We start from the raw sequence: 16,045 nt of genomic DNA, 5'->3' as shown, positions 1-16,045 counted from the left end.
CCCAGAGTCTCTTCGGAAGGGATGAAAAAACCCACTCTGATCTTGCAAATGCCGGTGGTTCAGCTTTTTGGTAAATAATTCAGTCCTCCCCACTTGTACACGTTTAGTTTTTGCAGTTGTTTTGTTGTGCATCACGGTCATCCGGGAGCAGCCTTCCCGGTGCCCGGCTGCGGGGGAGGCTCACGGCTAGAACTTGCCCGGGGCCCCCGTTGCTCACGGGCCCCGGTGCCTGCTCCGCGAGCCTCACTTTGCAGCCTCGGATGTTACCGTCTCGGGAAACAGTTGTGCTCTAGATGCCGCCATGCGCTTTGTAAACTGTACGTTTTTCATGCCAGCATCTCCTTTGAAAGGGGGACGTGCACTAAAATGGACCCTCATTGTTCCTCACAGGCCTACTGGAAGGTCTCAGAAGATAAAAAAGCCAAATGCGCGGAGAAGGGGAAGTCAAAACAGGTAACTTCTTCGGCAGACTTCAAAGGCCGCCCAGTTTCTTAGTTGCTTCGTGCTCCCGCGTGCCCCGGCTTGCTCAGCGCCGCCCGGGCGGTGGCCCAGCCCTCAGAATTCTAGCAGTCACGTCCTCCTGACTCCCCCTGCAGGTGACCCCTCTGTGCCCAGCTGGTGAGCTTGGGGCTCTCAAAGCAGGTGCCAAACGCAGCTTTTGCAAATTACTTTAAAGTTTATCTGAACTGAATTTATTCGGAGGGCCTAAAACTTTGACTACAGAAAGCAGTGCCTGGTGCCTGTTGGCTGAAGGTGTGGCGTGCAGGGTTCGTGCCGCCCCTGCACCCCAGCAGCCTGGCGGGGGGTGCAGGGGTCCTGGATTTGGGGCAGCACCTCTCCCTTGAGAGTCTGCTCCTTCTCCAGGAGATGCGGGGCACCTGGACCTGGTGCCCGTCTGGGAGCCCTGGGCTGAGGGTCTGTCTCCGTCCCGAGCTCGGGTTACCCCTCACCCACTGGGCCTCCCTGCATCTAACTGGTGCTGGGCCAGTGTCGGAGTCTTAGAATTTAAGACCCTGTCTTGGCAGTTGGTGTAGACAGCTGAGTTGTAAATTGTAGTAGTTACCAGTTAATTTCAAAACAGTTAAATTTTTTTTTAAAAACCAAAATGAAGAGAATTTTGGCTAAATTATTTTCAGCAAAATGCTCAACACTTTCACTTAAAGTCACTAAATTCAAGTTAGTGTGAGAAACGAGGGAACATGCAGGCCTTGCAGTGTAGGAGGCGCTGCAGGGAGTAGCCCTGGAGCTAAATTAGGACGAGCGCTCTGGCCGCCCCGCATGGGGGCCGTGCGGCGGTCAGGGCCCCTCCCAGTTCTTTTTGGGGAGGATGAGTGACTTCCAGCCAGTTTAAAGAACAATCATGGCAAAAAGAAAACAAACAAAAACAAAAACACTCTTCTGAGCAGGGATAATTTCAGATACTGGCTCGTATAATCCAAGGGCATTTCAGCCTGAAATAGTGGGTTCCTCGGCGGCATTCTGAGGCGGACCCCTCATTAGTCCAGCCTCGGCCCTGAGCTGGGCGGGCGAGACACACCCCTCTCCTGACAAGCACGGTTTCCAGTTGCACGCATTGGGGCGTGGAGGCTGGGGCCCCCCAAGGAGGGGAAACCGGAGGGAATTCCGCACAGCGCACTTCCCCGTGGGCCTGCCAGCCCCGTGCACGTGTGCTCAGTGAGAGCGAACATGGCTTCTCCCATGGTGGGTGTCCAGCGAGGTTCGAGGTCAGCTTCCATTGCTGTTTCGGCTGGCACATCTTTGCTGAGTGCAAATTAGTGCCTGAAGTGAAATCCACTTGGCACCTGACAGCGGCCTGTGGGTGCTGCGGAGACAAAAGCCCTCAGGCTGCTGCAGATTTAGGTTTGTCCAGGGATGGGGCCGGATCTCAGTGAGTCTGCTCCCCTTATGCTGGACAGGGCCGGGCCGGGCCGGGCCGGTGCGTGAGGACATGCAGCAGTGAACACGTCGTCAGGGGTCTGTCGTTGGTGAGCTGTGAGGACATCTGGTTGACCCGTGCGTTTCCTTCCCTTGTAGACAGAATGCCTGAACTACATCCGCGTGCTGCAGCCGCTGAGTGCCAACGCCCTTTACGTGTGCGGGACCAACGCGTTCCAGCCGGCCTGCGACCACCTGGTAAGGCTGCGGCATGTCCCTGGCCAGCAGTTAGAGCCGAGCAGGGCGGGGGGCAGCGCCTGGTGATCCCCACTCTGCAGAGCCGGGGGGTTTCCTTCCTGCAGCTGTGTGGGGGTGGGGGCAGCTCCGAAGGCCCCATCCTCTCCCAGCCTCCTCTCAGCCTGCGTCCTCTCTGCATGGCTGAGGGTGTGGCCGGGGCAGGACCCACGGTGCAAAGCTGGCAGCGGGGCACCTCCTGGGAGGGGCGTTGTTGACAGAGAAGCACAGCGAGCCGGGACCCAGCGTCCTGCCTGTTTCTCTTTGTCACATTCTACACTGTTTGAGGAGCCCTGGCTATGTGCTGGGTCCTGGCCAAGTGGGGAAGCCAGGACCTCTGCTCCTAGGTCCATCCCCTGTTCTTGGCTCATGTATGTTGTGGGCTGAATGTCTGTGACCCCCCCCCCCCAAATCCATATGTTGAAGCCGGAATTCCCTGATAAGTGAAGTTAAACAAGATCATAAGGGTGGAGTCCCGATCCGATGGGATGATGGCCTTACAAGAAGAGGAAGAGACATCCCTCTCTCACCACGTGAGGATGCGGCAAGAAGGCCGCTGTCTGCCAGCCAGGAAGGGGCTCCTCGCCAGGAGCTAACCATGCTGGCACCCTGACCCCTGGCGTCCTGCCCCCAGAACCAAGAGGAGTGAATGTGTGTCCCCATCCCACGTGTGGTCTTCAGAGCCGCCTGGGCCCGCTGTCCACAGGACAGCGTGTCTGCCCCTCTGGTCCTGGGGCGCTGCCATCCGGTGCCGGCTGCTGGGGTGTGAGTTGCCCCCGATGCCCCTTCTGGAATTCACTCCTCCAAGGGCGAGTCAGTGTGCTGGGGCTTAGAAGCAGGGCCTCGCCCCTCCCTCACCCACGTCACGTCCCCGACTCGCCCCGAGCCTGTTCAGTTGCCTTCCGCTGCGTCAGGGTCCTGGGGAGAGGGCCCCCGCCCTCACCCCGCCCTCCCGCCACTGCTGACTCACCTGCCGACTGTGAGCCGGAAGGAGCGAGGGTGTTAGCGGGCAGTGTCTCTCCTGGAGGTAATCTTCGTCCCCAGAGGATCTGATGAGCCATTTGTAACGACCATAGAGGGGGAGGAGGAGTGTTTTAAATGCACGTGAGGGTTGAAAATGAGGCCCACCTTCTACCCTGACTTAGCACCCGTCACACGTGAAGTATGCCAGCGTGGAGGGCTTACTTTGCTAAAACCCTGAATCAGTTGGAACTTTAAAATATTTTCCAAGCCTGAGTCAGAGGTAAAGGATAGGACAAGGTGTGGGCAAAGTAAGGACCTGCCTAGAAAGCCTGGTATTCACACGGACCCCTGGGGAGGGGTCCGCACGTGGCCTGGGTCTGCCGGGCCGTCTGTGTCCACAGACCCCGCGGCCGAGGTTGGTGTCGGGGTGGGGGGTGCTCCGAGACGCCGAGACCTGCGGTCCTCAGTGACGGACTGCGTGTTAGTCATATAAGAAACATTTTGTACGTGAAAGGATTTCCTGGCTAAACTCTAGTTAGTCAGAATCTTAGGGTGTGGAATTTAAACTTCAGTTCCATAGACACGTTGTTGAAGTCGGGGAATCGTATGTTCCATTTCAAGCTAGACCTGTATTTTTTTCCCAATATTTAAAAAATTTTTCAAGCCGACAGCACAGTTGGTCCTGCCCGCGTGTCCCAAGCACCTGGACCGCACAGTGGGGAGCGTGCACGTGTGTGTGCACGTGCGGGCGTGCTCGGCTGTGGCCCGTCACCCCTGAATGTTGTCACATGCCCGAGAGTAATGACATTTTCCTGCGTCATGCCAAGTCTGTCGTCACATCTAAGACTTAGGAATTCCCCGGTGTCACCTCACCTTCAGCCCTCACGCAGATTTCCCCAAACATTCCCTGGGAACTCGGCCCGTGAGTCGTGCCAAGTGAGTGCCCTGGCAGCCCCAGTTCACTCCTGGTGACCGAAGCCTGCTAGAAACGTGGCCGCGGCTTTCCCCGTGCGTCTGGGCCCTCTCTGCCCTGTGGCTGTGACACTTTCCCCTCCCTCCCTCAGGCAGACAGACAGACAGACAGACAGACAGACAGTGAGGCGGCTCGTCCACCCCCCGCAGGCAGGCTGTCCCCCTTCTGGAGCTTCTCCAGGCTGCTGGGTGGAAAATCGCCTCCCGCGCCCGTTTCCGCGTGCTTGCTGCGTTTCCGGTAGCTCGGAGCACCCTTTCCTGTCTGCGCTGCCCCGTGGGTTTCTTCTTTCTCTCCCTCGCTGTGTTTTGACCATTTTCCTCCTGGAGGCCTTCTTACCTCATCTGAACAAGCTTGTGACACGTTCGGGGTGGAGACGCCGCGTTTTGCAGGCTTTCCCCCCACGTGGTCACTGTTGCTGGCCTCTGTCTCATTCTTTCTGTCGACAGGAGCCGTCCGGTCCTTCACGTGTTGGCTCTGTCCGTTGTCTCTCTCCCCGACTTGATCCGGGCTCTCTCGCTAGGTGACGAGATTGTCCTAAGACTGAAATCTCTGTTCACGCAGCACGGTCCCATTGTTAATCTTCAAGTCACTGATCCATCTGCAGTGGGTTTTGGTGGCAGAATGAGGGGGCGGTCCTGCTCCTTCTTCCTGTCATCTGTTCGTTGGCTGGCCGGGTCCCGCGCTGCCACGAGGGCCATCTCTGTGGACGTCAGGATCCTGCACGTGGCCTCTGCTCATTCCAGAGCACGTCCTGTGTTTGGGTTTCCCTGGCTGCTCGACGGCCCTCGAGCCATCAGCACCGCTGTGCTTGTGTTACAGAGGAGCAAACCGAGGCTCCAGAATCTCAAGGAGCTCTCAAGGGTGTCAGAGCAAGCACGCCGAGACGCCGGCGTCCAGACCGGGACTCGGGGGCTGGCCACACATGCGCTCTCCCCTCCGTCCCCCCAGAAGAGCGAGTCTGTAATTAAACGGTCCAACAAAGACGACGCTATGACTGCAGAAACGCAGACACGTTGTGATCCTCTTTCTTCTCGTTCCATTATAGAGCTTAACATCCTTTCAGTTTCTGGGGAAAAATGAAGATGGCAAAGGAAGGTGTCCCTTTGACCCTGCGCAGAGCTACACGTCTGTCATGGTTGGTGAGTTTCTGGCTCTCAGCTCTGCTGGACCCTGGGTCCCCCTTGCTTCGCTCCCATGTTCATAGTCCTCACGAGAGGTACAGGTGCCTCTCCGCGGGCCCCCTGATAGCAGCTTTTGAGTTCATTGTTCGGTTGGATAACTAGCCACCACCACGGTCCACAAGGTAGAACCGTGGGGAGAGAAGATTTTACATCCTTTGTTTGTGCAAATCGTCTGGCGTGGTCGGTCACACCGAGTCGGTGCCCCCGCTCGAGGAGAGTTGGTGCCTGAGCCCGGCCTGCCTGGGAGTGGTCCTTGTACGCCCGAGGCGGACCAGCCAAGCCCTGTGTGCGGCCTCCAGTGTATTTGCTGATTCGCTGGAGGCAGGATCTCCTTGCTTGGCTTAGTTGCTGCCCGTAAGGCCCATGCAGTACAGTTTACCATGGAGCATAAGATGCCCCGTGTCACAGAAACGAAACAGAAGCACGTGGCCAGCGGCAGGGCGGGGGGCTGTCTGGGTCCTGGGAGGACTGCTGTTAGGTCGGCAAGGGGAACGTGGCGCTGAGCGTCTGTCCCCAGCACTGGCATTGATCCCCTTTTCCGCTCTCCTCCTGGGCCGCTGAAGACGGAGAGCTTTATTCCGGGACGTCGTACAACTTTTTGGGAAGCGAACCCATCATCTCCCGAAATTCTTCCCACAGCCCTCTGAGAACAGAGTACGCGATACCCTGGCTGAACGGTAAGGAGCAGGTGGCGCCAGCCAAGGTGCCTTTCCGGCTGGGGTCGCTTCCCCGCCAGCAGGGCCCCGGCTCTGGCTGTCCCTTTCCTGGCTCCCAGCCCGCCCGCGTGTGCCCCCGCGCAGTGAGGGCGCTCCAGGCGCTGCTGGGGCCACACGGCCAGCAGCCAGGGCCCTCGCTGTTCTCTGCTCTGCTGAGGGGGTGCTGCCTTAAGTCTGCCTTTACCTCCCCTTGAGGATGGACCTGGGAGGCTCAGAGCGGCGAACCAGGCTCATCAGATCGGCAGCGATGTTACAACCTCACCTCTAAGCGTCGTGTGTCCACGTCAGGTTCACGGTGCAGGGGCTCTCAGCTGCTCCCACAGGACTGTTCTCGTGGGTGCCAGCCAGGCAGAGCCAGAGCCTCGGGGCCCCTGGGTCTGGTGGTCAGGGATTTGTCCACTTCAGGCGTGTGCTGTTGGAACCGGCAGGTGCACATCTTCCAGCAGGTCCCCAGGGACGGCGGGATCTGGCTCCCTGGGGCCCCCAGTCCGCCTGCCTGTTGGGAGCCCCAGCTCAGTTCTCGGGGTGGCCCCGGAGGGTGTGCTTCAGAACCACCATCTCGGGCATCTCCTTAGGCCGAGGAGGACGTGCTGGGCACCGCCGCCCTTCCTGGGCCTGGAGTTAGTCTGGGGCGTGGCAGGGCCCCCCTCACGTCCTTTGTAGGGGGCGCCCGGGCCACTCTGTGGGCACAGGGACAACCAGAGTGCTCCCTGCAGAGCCCAGCTTCGTGTTTTCTGACGTCATCCGAGAGAGCCTGGACGACGGCGAGGACGACAGGGTCTACTTCTTCTTCACGGAGGTGTCTGTCGAGTACGAGTTTGTCTTCAAGCTGCTGATCCCCCGGGTGGCGAGGGTGTGCAAGGTGAGCGCCCTCCCCCCCTTCTCCTTGGTTCCAGCCCTCGGTGACCTCGTGTCGTCTGGGCGCCACTGAAATGCCGGTGTGGACGGGCGTCGGGTGCGGGCCTCCGTCCCCCCGGGAGCACCGGCACCTGTGTGTGGCGGTCAGATCTGCGCCGACCACACCTCCCTCCAACCTCCCCTGGTTTATAGGAAGTTAGTTTTCCTGTGCTGTTATTAGCCAGATTCTCCCGGAATTGGGATTTGCCGTTCCAGTGTGAAGACGGGGAGGAACGTGTTTCAGTGTGTCCAGAATAAAGAAGGACACTTCGATTTCACGTGTGTCTGGTCGCCCCAGTTTCACTGTTTCTCTCCAGACTTAAGTCACATCAGGGGTGTTGACAACTGTCTCTTGGTGGTCAGTTTCCTTAAAAGTGTTCTTGGAGAACCTGGCAGGTCCAGAGACCAGCAGGTCGCTCGGGGGCCGGTGGGAAGTGAGGGTCTGATCTCCCACGAGGAGCACCTTTTGGGGAGACCACACCTACGCAGTTGACCTGAGACAGACGGGGGCGCCCGTGCGCCCACCGGCCCCTGGTGCCGCAGGTCACTCACAGCCGGGCCTTGAGTCTGGAGAGGCACACGAGCCAAAGGCTGCAGCAGTGACCGTGTTCGAGGACAAGGGGCATCTGCTGCGGGACACTGGGTGTGGGCAGTCGGGCGGCTCTAGCTGCGACTGGGTGACACCTCATCGGGGGAGTTACCTGCCGGCTCGGTTTTGTGCTTGGATCCGGGGTGCGAGCTGCTGTGGAAGGCGCGCCGGGGATGCGGAGCGGTCTGCAGCCGGCTTGCCCGTCCGGCCTCTGCTGCCTTTCGTTAAGAAGAGCTGTTCTGGGCCCGAGTGCGTCCCTTACCGCCCGCCCGCGGGGGGAGCCTGCCCTCCTCCTGCCACGCCCGTCTTTGGGTTTCAGGGGGACCAGGGCGGCTTGAGGACCTTACAGAAGAAGTGGACCTCCTTCCTGAAGGCCAGGCTCATCTGCTCCCGGCCGGAGAGCAACCTCGTCTTCAACGTGCTGCGGGACGTCTTCGTCCTCCGGGCCCCGGGCCTGAAGGAGCCCGTGTTCTACGGGGTCTTCACCCCGCAGCTGTGAGTGCCCGGGGCGGGCGGGGGCGGGGCTGTCTTCTCCGCATCCCCCCGACCCAGGGCAGTCACACCACCCCTCCCCCCCAGGAACAACGTGGGGCTGTCGGCCGTGTGTGCCTACAACCTGTCCACGGCCGAGGCGGTCTTCGCCAGCGGGAAGTACATGCAGAGTGCCACGGTGGAGCAGTCCCACACCAAGTGGGTGCGCTACAACGGGCCGGTGCCCACGCCGCAGCCCGGGGCGGTGAGCAGGCCGGGGCTGCGGGCGGCGGGGCGGGGCGGGGCTGCGGGCGCGCTCCCCCTTCCCCTGGCCCTGCTCCTCGGCATGCTGCGTGACAGCTGGTGCGACGTGCTCCCCGGACAGGAAGGCTGTCCGGCTGGCACGGGATTAGCATCGTGTGGGATGCACGTTGCGTAATGAAACCAGCTCTGTTTCATTTTCTGTTTCCTGCAAAAGAAACACACGATTTCTCAGCAAAGAGTTGAGCGATACTCTCCATTCATTAATGGGAGTCACATTTTCTTCTGAAAGTAGTGAATTGGGTTTCTAGGCCTGTGTGGCTGCCTCCTTGTGTTGTGTGACCGGTCAGTGAGGCCGGGTGGCGGCCCACAGGCAGGGCTGTGACCTGGGTGAGTGGTCTGGTGCTCAGAGCTCACCCCCGGGATGGTCCCCCTCGCTGGGCCCCCCACCCCTGCTGACCTGGCCCATAAACTTTCATGCATGTCATTAAGCAAAAGGTGTTCACTTGTGGCCGTGAATTTTGGTTTTTGCACACCAGGTGCTGGGTGGAGAAAAGATCCTTCATTCTCTTGACCTTTGTGCTCCTTGTATTTAGAATTGGACTGTTTCTAGTGAATTTTGCAGGCTTCTTTTCTAGGAGAGCTATCAAATGATAAATATTTATTTTTAATTTCAAAAGCTTGACACACTTTTTTCACTTACGAAGAGACGAAAATCATTACATATCATGAGACACAGCTGTGTTTTGTGGACGAAAAGATCGTTGCATTTCCCACGTGCTTTTTAACTGTGTCTTCGGATTCCTGGGGGAAGGTCACGTCAGTTTTTCCATGTTTTGAAGAAGCCCACTCTGGGGTCCCGAGCTTTGCACCTCGGGGAAGCCTCAGCTCTTGCTCGGAGCGTGTGCTGCGCGCCCGAGTGCGTGCGTGCTGACGGCTGGTCTGCCCCCTGCAGTGTATCAACCGGGAGGCGCGGGCGGCCAACCTCTCCAGCTCGCTCAACCTGCCAGACAAGACCCTGCAGTTTGTCAAAGATCACCCGCTCATGGACGACTCTGTGACCCCGGTAGACAACAGACCCCGGCTGGTCAAAACCGACGCGAACTACACACAGATCGTGGTGGACAGGACCCAGGCCCTGGACGGGACCGTCTACGATGTCATGTTTGTCAGCACAGGTGGGTCCCGTGCCCTGGGCGAGAACGTGGGTAGGTCCGGCGCATCTCTGCCGCGTGCTGCCAGCGTCTCCCTCCCCCAGGTGCCCAGGTGGTTTATTAGAGCGTGGGAGGATTTCTAAGAAGGTGGCTTCGGATCTCGGTGGCCATCAGACCACCGGGGGCACTGGTTAAGAGTGCGAGTCTTGGCCCAGATCTGGGAATTCAGGTCTGATGGGGCTGGGCTGGTGTAAAGGGAGGCCGAGTGGTGCCTGGGGAGGCGGCGGCAGAGCCAGCAGATACGCACGTCCCAGCTCCCCGCGTGCGTGGCTGAGTTCAAGGCCTGTCCTGACCTGCCGTGCGAGGCACGCCTTTCCTGGTCGCCCCTGGACTGACACAGGTGCTCCCGGAACAGGGATGGCGGCCAGGTGCTGCGGCCGCGGCGGCTCTGTCCAGACCCCGCCCTCCCGGCCTGGGGCTCCGGGGGGTGGGGGTGGCACCCCCGAGGCCCCTGGAGCCCAGGAAACACGCCCCATTTGTTCGGATGGCACGTTGACCGTGCTGATGAGGGAAGTCGGGGTCAACAAAGGGCTGTGTACTTTCCAGAAAAGAATGGGAGCAGCTTGTGCTGTTTGGGTTTCCAGTTGTTTATTTTGCTTTTCCTCTTCTGTTTCTGATGCAAAAACACCATCTGTTTCTAAGCCTCCTGTTGGGGGGAGGGAGTGAGGGGAGGAAGGGTGATCATTTGCCACTGACCGTCCTCTCCCCCTGGGGACTGACCTATAGCTTTGACCTTTGACCTCGCAGACCGGGGCGCCCTGCACAAAGCCATCAACCTTGAGAATGACGTCCACATCATCGAGGAGACACAGCTCTTCCAGGACTTCGAGCCGGTCCAGACCCTGCTGCTGTCCTCCAAGAAGGTAAAGTGACGGGCGGCTGGGTGGGTGGCCCTGTGTCTCAGCAGCCACAGGCTGGGCTGGGCCGGGCAGTCCCCGCCGTCTGTCTGGCCCAGATGAGCCGACCTTCAGGCTCTTACAGAAGGTCCTTCCATGAGCTGTGGGGCTTGGGGTGGAGGGACGGCAACTGTCCTAAAAGCTGACAGAGCCTCACTGAGCTGTCGGGACCAGCGCTGGGGGCGCGTCGGCACTGGCCTGTGAAAGCACTTCCTCGTGTCCGGGACTCGGTGAGGCCGAGCCCCCACCGGCCGGTGCGCCACCCGTGCACCGCCTCATCACTGCAGAAAACCGTCCTCTGAGTAACAGCAGGGCACTTCCTCCTGCTCTAGGGCCGCAGGCTTTTCTCTACAGGACCAAGCGTGACTATTCGAGGCCCCAGGGGCCGGGCTGTTGCAGCCTGGAGCAGCCACGGGCGGTCTGCAGGCCGGCGAGCCCCGTTACATTCCCGCAAAGCCTCACGCACGGGCGCCGAGCTTTGCAGTTCATGGAATTCTCACGTGTCACTGAATGTCATTCTTCTGACTTTCCTTCAACCATTTAAAAATGTGAACCCGTTTGTTAGCTGGTGGGCTGTGCAGAGACAGCCAGCGGGCTGGGTTTGCCCTGCCGTCCACGGGCTGTCACCTGCCGTGTATCTGTAGTGGCCTTTGGGAAACATGCCACCCGGTTTACAGCTGGGATGGAGCAGTGACAGGCAGAGTGCGGGCCGGGCACCTGGGGGCTGGGTCCAAATCCGGGCTTGATGATGTGTGACCAGGAGCCTGGGCAGGCCAGTCCTGCCTCGGTCTCTACCCGTACAGTGAGGGACAGCAGATGGGAGGGTCCCGGCCCTGCCCTGTAACTCCCCACGCTGCAGCCCCTGGGCTGTCAGTCAAGGACCTCCCTTATGCTTGTAGGGTCCCCCCGTGGGGACTTGAGTGTCCCTGGGCTGACGGGCTCTGGGGCCTGGCAGTCCCGGGGAAGCTCGGCCATGCGTCACGTTCTCCTGCGCTGCAGGCCCCCCACTGCTCAGTCTCCCCACCTGCACCCCATTTGAAAAGCTTTGCCCTGGGGCATCAGGCCAGGCTGTCCCTGCTTCGTGTGGTGTCACCCTGTTGCTGGAAATTTCCCAGTTTGACCCATGACACTCCGGGCCTTCCTCTCTTCATGTTGGAAAGCATCCTCGCTGCCCTGGCTCCACCCGGCTTGTGGGGCCCAGGCGCACGGCTCCCTCAGCCCTGGGCCGCGGGCAGCAGGTGGGCGCCCCGGTAGCCAGGCGGGAATGAAGAGAAAAAAGGCGACTCTTCAGTCGCCACGTGTTGGCAAACATCGCACGTGGATCTTTCATCGTGAGCTTGAAGAGATGGCTCTGGTTTTAGACGCCTGTCATAGGGCCACCTCCCCCCTTGGCCACTGCACGGCGAGCTCCCTCCTTCCCATTCTGAGAGGGAGGGAGGACGAGGTAAACGGAGTTAGGCTACCAGATGTGGCATCCATGCCTCTCGGGGGGGGGTGCTTCGGCCCCCCTTTCTGGGGACCCACCCACCCCACGTCCTTGTTGAGACAAGGACACCCAGAAGACTGTCCGCCTGCTGGCAGGTCCCCCAGGTGCCTCAGCCAGGCTGGGACGAGGACCCTTGAGGCCTCCAAATGTACACATACTCATCAGAACTGAGGCCGGATCCCGAGCGCGGGCGGACGTGCGGTGAGAACAGGGCCCTGCTCTGCGCCACAGTGCAGGTCACGGACCAGTGCCCTACCCTGAACCCGCGTCCAGGGCCCAGGGCATGTGGGCTCTCATCCCGTTGGAGGATGGGGGGAGGAAGAAGGAGGGCAGGATCTCCTGGGGGCGTCTTACAGGTCAGCCCTGTGCTCCCCACTCTGCGGTCAGGATGTGGTCACGTGGCTGGGGGAAGCCTGGCGCCCGGGGAATGAATGGCCTGTCCCTGCAGGAGTCCCCACTGCACTGGGGCATGCTCAGCTACCTGGGACACATGGGAGTTCATCGCGCACCCACGGGGCCCCTCGCCTTCTCCTGGGCTGCTGGCCATGCTGCCGGGGCAGCAGGAAGCGGCTGTTCCGGGTAAAAGGCCCCCCTGCCCCTTGTCCCCACCCGCAGGCTCTTCGGTCCATCGTGCCTGAGCCTCACTGTGGAAGGCTGGTGGGCAGCTTTGGGCAGCACAGAGCTCCTTGCAGCCAGAAAGGGGGACTGCCCCTTGTCACTACCTCCTGTTCCCTAACAAGTGACTTTGTTTTTTGGGGGTTTTTTGTGTGGTAAATACGCATCAGATAAATTTTGCCGTTTTGGTTGTTTCGTGTGTACAGTTCAGCAGCGCCAAGTGCATTCACGCCGTGCAGCCATCATCCCCGTCCACCTCCAGAGCTTTTTCATCCTTCCAAACTGAAGCCCTGTCCCCGTTGAACACTGACTCCCCCTTCTTCCCGTTCCCCAGCCCCGTTCTGCTTTCCATCTCTGGGTGTTTGACTAAGAACCTCACTTCAGTGGAATCCTACAGCGTTTGTCCTTTTGTGACTGGCTTGTTTCCTCTGGCATATTGTCCTAAAGGTTTATCCATGCCATTGCAATTGATGGGATTTCTTTCCTTTTCGGGGCTGAGTAATATTCCATCATGTGCACACACCGCATCTTGTTTACTCACCCACTGAGGGATGCTTGGGTTGCCTCCACCCCTGGGCTGTTGTGACTAGTGCCGTGTGACATCTCTGTGTGTACATGGCAGGTGTGCCCTGGGCCACGGAGCCAGATGCGTCTGCTGTCCCCAAGGACACTCTTGGATGGTGAGGGGCAGCCTGTGCAGCAAAGGGGAGGGAAGAGTTGCTTCAGCAGGTGCTCCTCCAGCTCCAGCCACATCCCCCCACGATCATGTGCCTGTGTGTGCAGGGACGGAGACGAGACAGTGTGGGCCCAGGGCTCCAGCAGGGCACGTAGTCAGCTGGAGGGCGGAGACACACGTGGGGCCCACGGGGAGAGGGCTGGGGAACATGCGTTCCCAGCAGATCTCTCATGGCGCCCGGCCAGGTGGTTTTCTCTCATAAGAGTTGGGATGATGGTGCAGAGAGTCCAGCGTGCACCTGCCAACCCAAGGAGGTCTGCTGGCACCGCACCCCGAATCCCCTCCAGGCCCCAGAACCCATGTCCCACCACCTGCCTTCAGGCTCCAGGGCCCCGTGCGGCCTCCGGCTCCTCTCCTCAGTCCCCTCCGGCCCGCACAGCTACCCGTCCGCCCTCGTCTGGGTGGCTGTGACACTCAGGACAGAACGGGTCATGCTCTGCGGACACCCTTCAGTTTGGGTGCCTCTAGTGTTGTGTTTAGGTTGGGGGTGAGCGTTTGGGGAGATGACCACTGTCTCAGGGACGTGGCCTCAACGTGACTTCTCAGAGTTACTGATTTCTTTTTCTGCACTGTCCCCACGCCCTGTGTTCCCCAGGGGATGGGGAGCTAAGCCCCAGCTCCTGGAGGGGGCGGCTGAAGAGTCTGGGGGCCACGTTCAGCCCCTACTGTCGCCACCACTAATTTGTGGGCGACCTTGAGGCTCCACAGACACCCGGCCCCACGCCCGCTGACTCGTCACATCTGCCCGTGGCCTGGCCCACAGCGGGCACTGCTGTGGGATCCAAGCAGCTTTCCCGTCCCCTTCCCTCCCCCGTCTGCGGGAGTCGGCAAGGCGCCGTCGGCTCTGCTTCATGGGGGCTTGGCCCGCCCTGCTGGGTGCAGGAGCCGGGCTGTGCCGGCTGCGGGGCGGGGGCGGGGGCGGGAGCCGGGCTGGGGAGGGCCTCCTCCCGGGGGGAGGTGCCCGTGGGCTCCCCTGGCAGCCCGGGCCCCCTGGTGGGCTCTGCGTGAGTGTCCGGGCCCGTGCTAGGGTTCCTCCGGGAGCCCCGCTGGCCTGTCACCCTGGGAGGTGCTCCCTCACCTCTGTGAGCCACATAATCCTGGCTGTGACCTGGGACATCATCCCTCCTGTGTGAATATGGGACTCGCGTGCCCTCATCTGCCCGGGCCTCTGCCGCCGTGGACAGGCCGGCCCTGGGCCTGGCTCTCAGCCGCTTGTCCATTCACTGCAGGGGCTGCCCTCCCTTGACTGTCCCTCCGCAGGGTGGGTCTGTGACCCCCGGGAAGGGAGGCATCGCAGGCCAGGGGCTCTGGGGTAACAGCAAGGACTCTGAGTTCCAGCCGGACTCTGAAGTCGATTCAGAATGCGTCCTCTGGGGACAGAGTCTGCATCTCATCCGAGTGGAAAACACTGAGCTCTGTGTAGACTGGGGAGTCTCTTGACGTTAACCTGAAGGCCCATCTGGAACTTGAGTGAAACGGGCTCGCCAGCAGAGGAGACGGAAATCTCCTGGGGCCTGGGCTGCCCGCCCTGGCTGTGCCACGGGCCTCGGCACGCTCCGTGGGGCCCTCGGTCCAGCCCTGCCTGCGTGCGCAGCCGCCCGCCGGTGCCGTGGGCGCTGGCGGCGGTAGCCCGAGTGCCCGGAGTTCCAGAAGGATCCTGCTTTTTGCTCCCTGCTTGGAGCGTGGCTGTCCATCTCCCCAGCAGCATTCATCTCCCGTAAACGTGGGCACGCCTCCCGCACCGCGGCCCCGCCAGGTTCAGACACGGGCACGGGCCTTCTGTGTACTGGTGCTCGCATGTGGCAGGCGCGAGGCGGGGTTCGCAGGTGGTGTCCTCTGGCCCTGGCCCGTGGTGCGGCCGGGAGTGCCAGGCTGGTGGGGGCCTCCCATGCACCGCGGGCCTGAGCAGCCCCTGCCCGCGGAGGAGGAGCGCAGCGCCCTGCTGGTGGGTAGGGTGATGGGGGCACTTGGGCCAGGGAGGGCGGGACTCGCACCACGGCCCTGGGTGCCCTGAGTTAGCCTGTATCATTACAATGCTGTGGTTCAGATTAGTCTTGGATCCACCCGGGCCTCGCTCCACCTTCTCCTCCAGAACCTCGGGGGATGCTTCATCATCCCCCTCCGCCCCCGAGCTAGAGCAGCACCGGTCGCCCCGTCACGCTGGAGGCTACACCCCGTGCCCACCGTTCTCATCTGTTCCACACTCACAGGGCAGGAGGTTCATCTATGCCGGTTCCAACTCGGGCGTGGTGCAGGCCCCCGTGGCCTTCTGCGGACAGCACGGCACCTGCGAGGACTGCGTGCTGGCCCGGGACCCCTACTGCGCCTGGAGCCCGGCCGCGGCCGCCTGCGTCACCCTGCACCAGACCGACAGCCCCAGCAGGTACCGGCCCCGCCGCCCGTCCGTGCCCCCGTCCCCCGCCCCCCGCCGCGCAGCACACGCCTGCGGGTAACCTGCGCCCGGTTGTTTTGCAGGGAGTTGATTCAGGAAATGAGCGGAGACACGTCCGCTTGCCCCGGTAAGTAGCTCACCGCGCTGCGTTCCCTTCGGGACCGGCCGGGTCCCCTAACCATTTCACAGTGCTTCCGTGGTGTGGCATTTCGCCCATTTCATTTTCCTTTCTCTACTCGGAACAGAGGTTAAGGATCTCGTGGCTGACCCCGTGGCATTTCTCTGTCCTGTTTATCGCAGAACAGGATGTGGAAGCCACGCAGGGTCTATTTGTTTACCAGAACGCACCCTCTATCCCAGACCGTGACACCTGCTCCTGAGATGCATCCGTCTCTCTCCTGCTTAGCTTGGGGCTCCCTAAACAAAACCTGCGGCTCTGGTTACAGGAGGGGGGACCCCTGAGAGATTAGTCCTCGCGCCCCTCGG

General features: G+C 60.9%; 1 protein-coding gene across 7 annotated transcripts in view; it reads left to right on the top strand.

Annotated features, from left to right (window-relative positions):
• The window catches only part of SEMA4D (semaphorin 4D), a 109,510-nt gene that overhangs the window by 78,964 nt on the left and 14,501 nt on the right, over window positions 1-16,045 (top strand). For all 7 annotated transcript variants that reach the window (XR_010379175.1, XR_010379176.1, XM_064482427.1 and 4 more), the window contains 11 exons: window positions 391-453; window positions 2,035-2,133; window positions 5,151-5,244; window positions 5,850-5,963; window positions 6,719-6,864; window positions 7,808-7,983; window positions 8,068-8,224; window positions 9,176-9,398; window positions 10,182-10,297; window positions 15,378-15,550; window positions 15,643-15,686. Coding sequence is in view for 5 of the 7 variants with exons in the window: in XM_064482427.1 (XP_064338497.1) it covers window positions 391-453; window positions 2,035-2,133; window positions 5,151-5,244; window positions 5,850-5,963; window positions 6,719-6,864; window positions 7,808-7,983; window positions 8,068-8,224; window positions 9,176-9,398; window positions 10,182-10,297; window positions 15,378-15,550; window positions 15,643-15,686 (1,405 nt within the window). In the remaining 2 variants the exon portion in view is untranslated. The remainder of the gene's footprint in view (window positions 1-390; window positions 454-2,034; window positions 2,134-5,150; window positions 5,245-5,849; window positions 5,964-6,718; window positions 6,865-7,807; window positions 7,984-8,067; window positions 8,225-9,175; window positions 9,399-10,181; window positions 10,298-15,377; window positions 15,551-15,642; window positions 15,687-16,045) is intronic.

Source organism: Camelus dromedarius, chromosome 36, assembly GCF_036321535.1.
Source record: "Camelus dromedarius isolate mCamDro1 chromosome 36, mCamDro1.pat, whole genome shotgun sequence".
NCBI lineage: Eukaryota > Metazoa > Chordata > Mammalia > Artiodactyla > Camelidae > Camelus > Camelus dromedarius.
The sequence above is the reverse complement of the archived record's forward strand: the minus strand, read 5'-3'. Positions and strand labels throughout refer to the sequence as shown.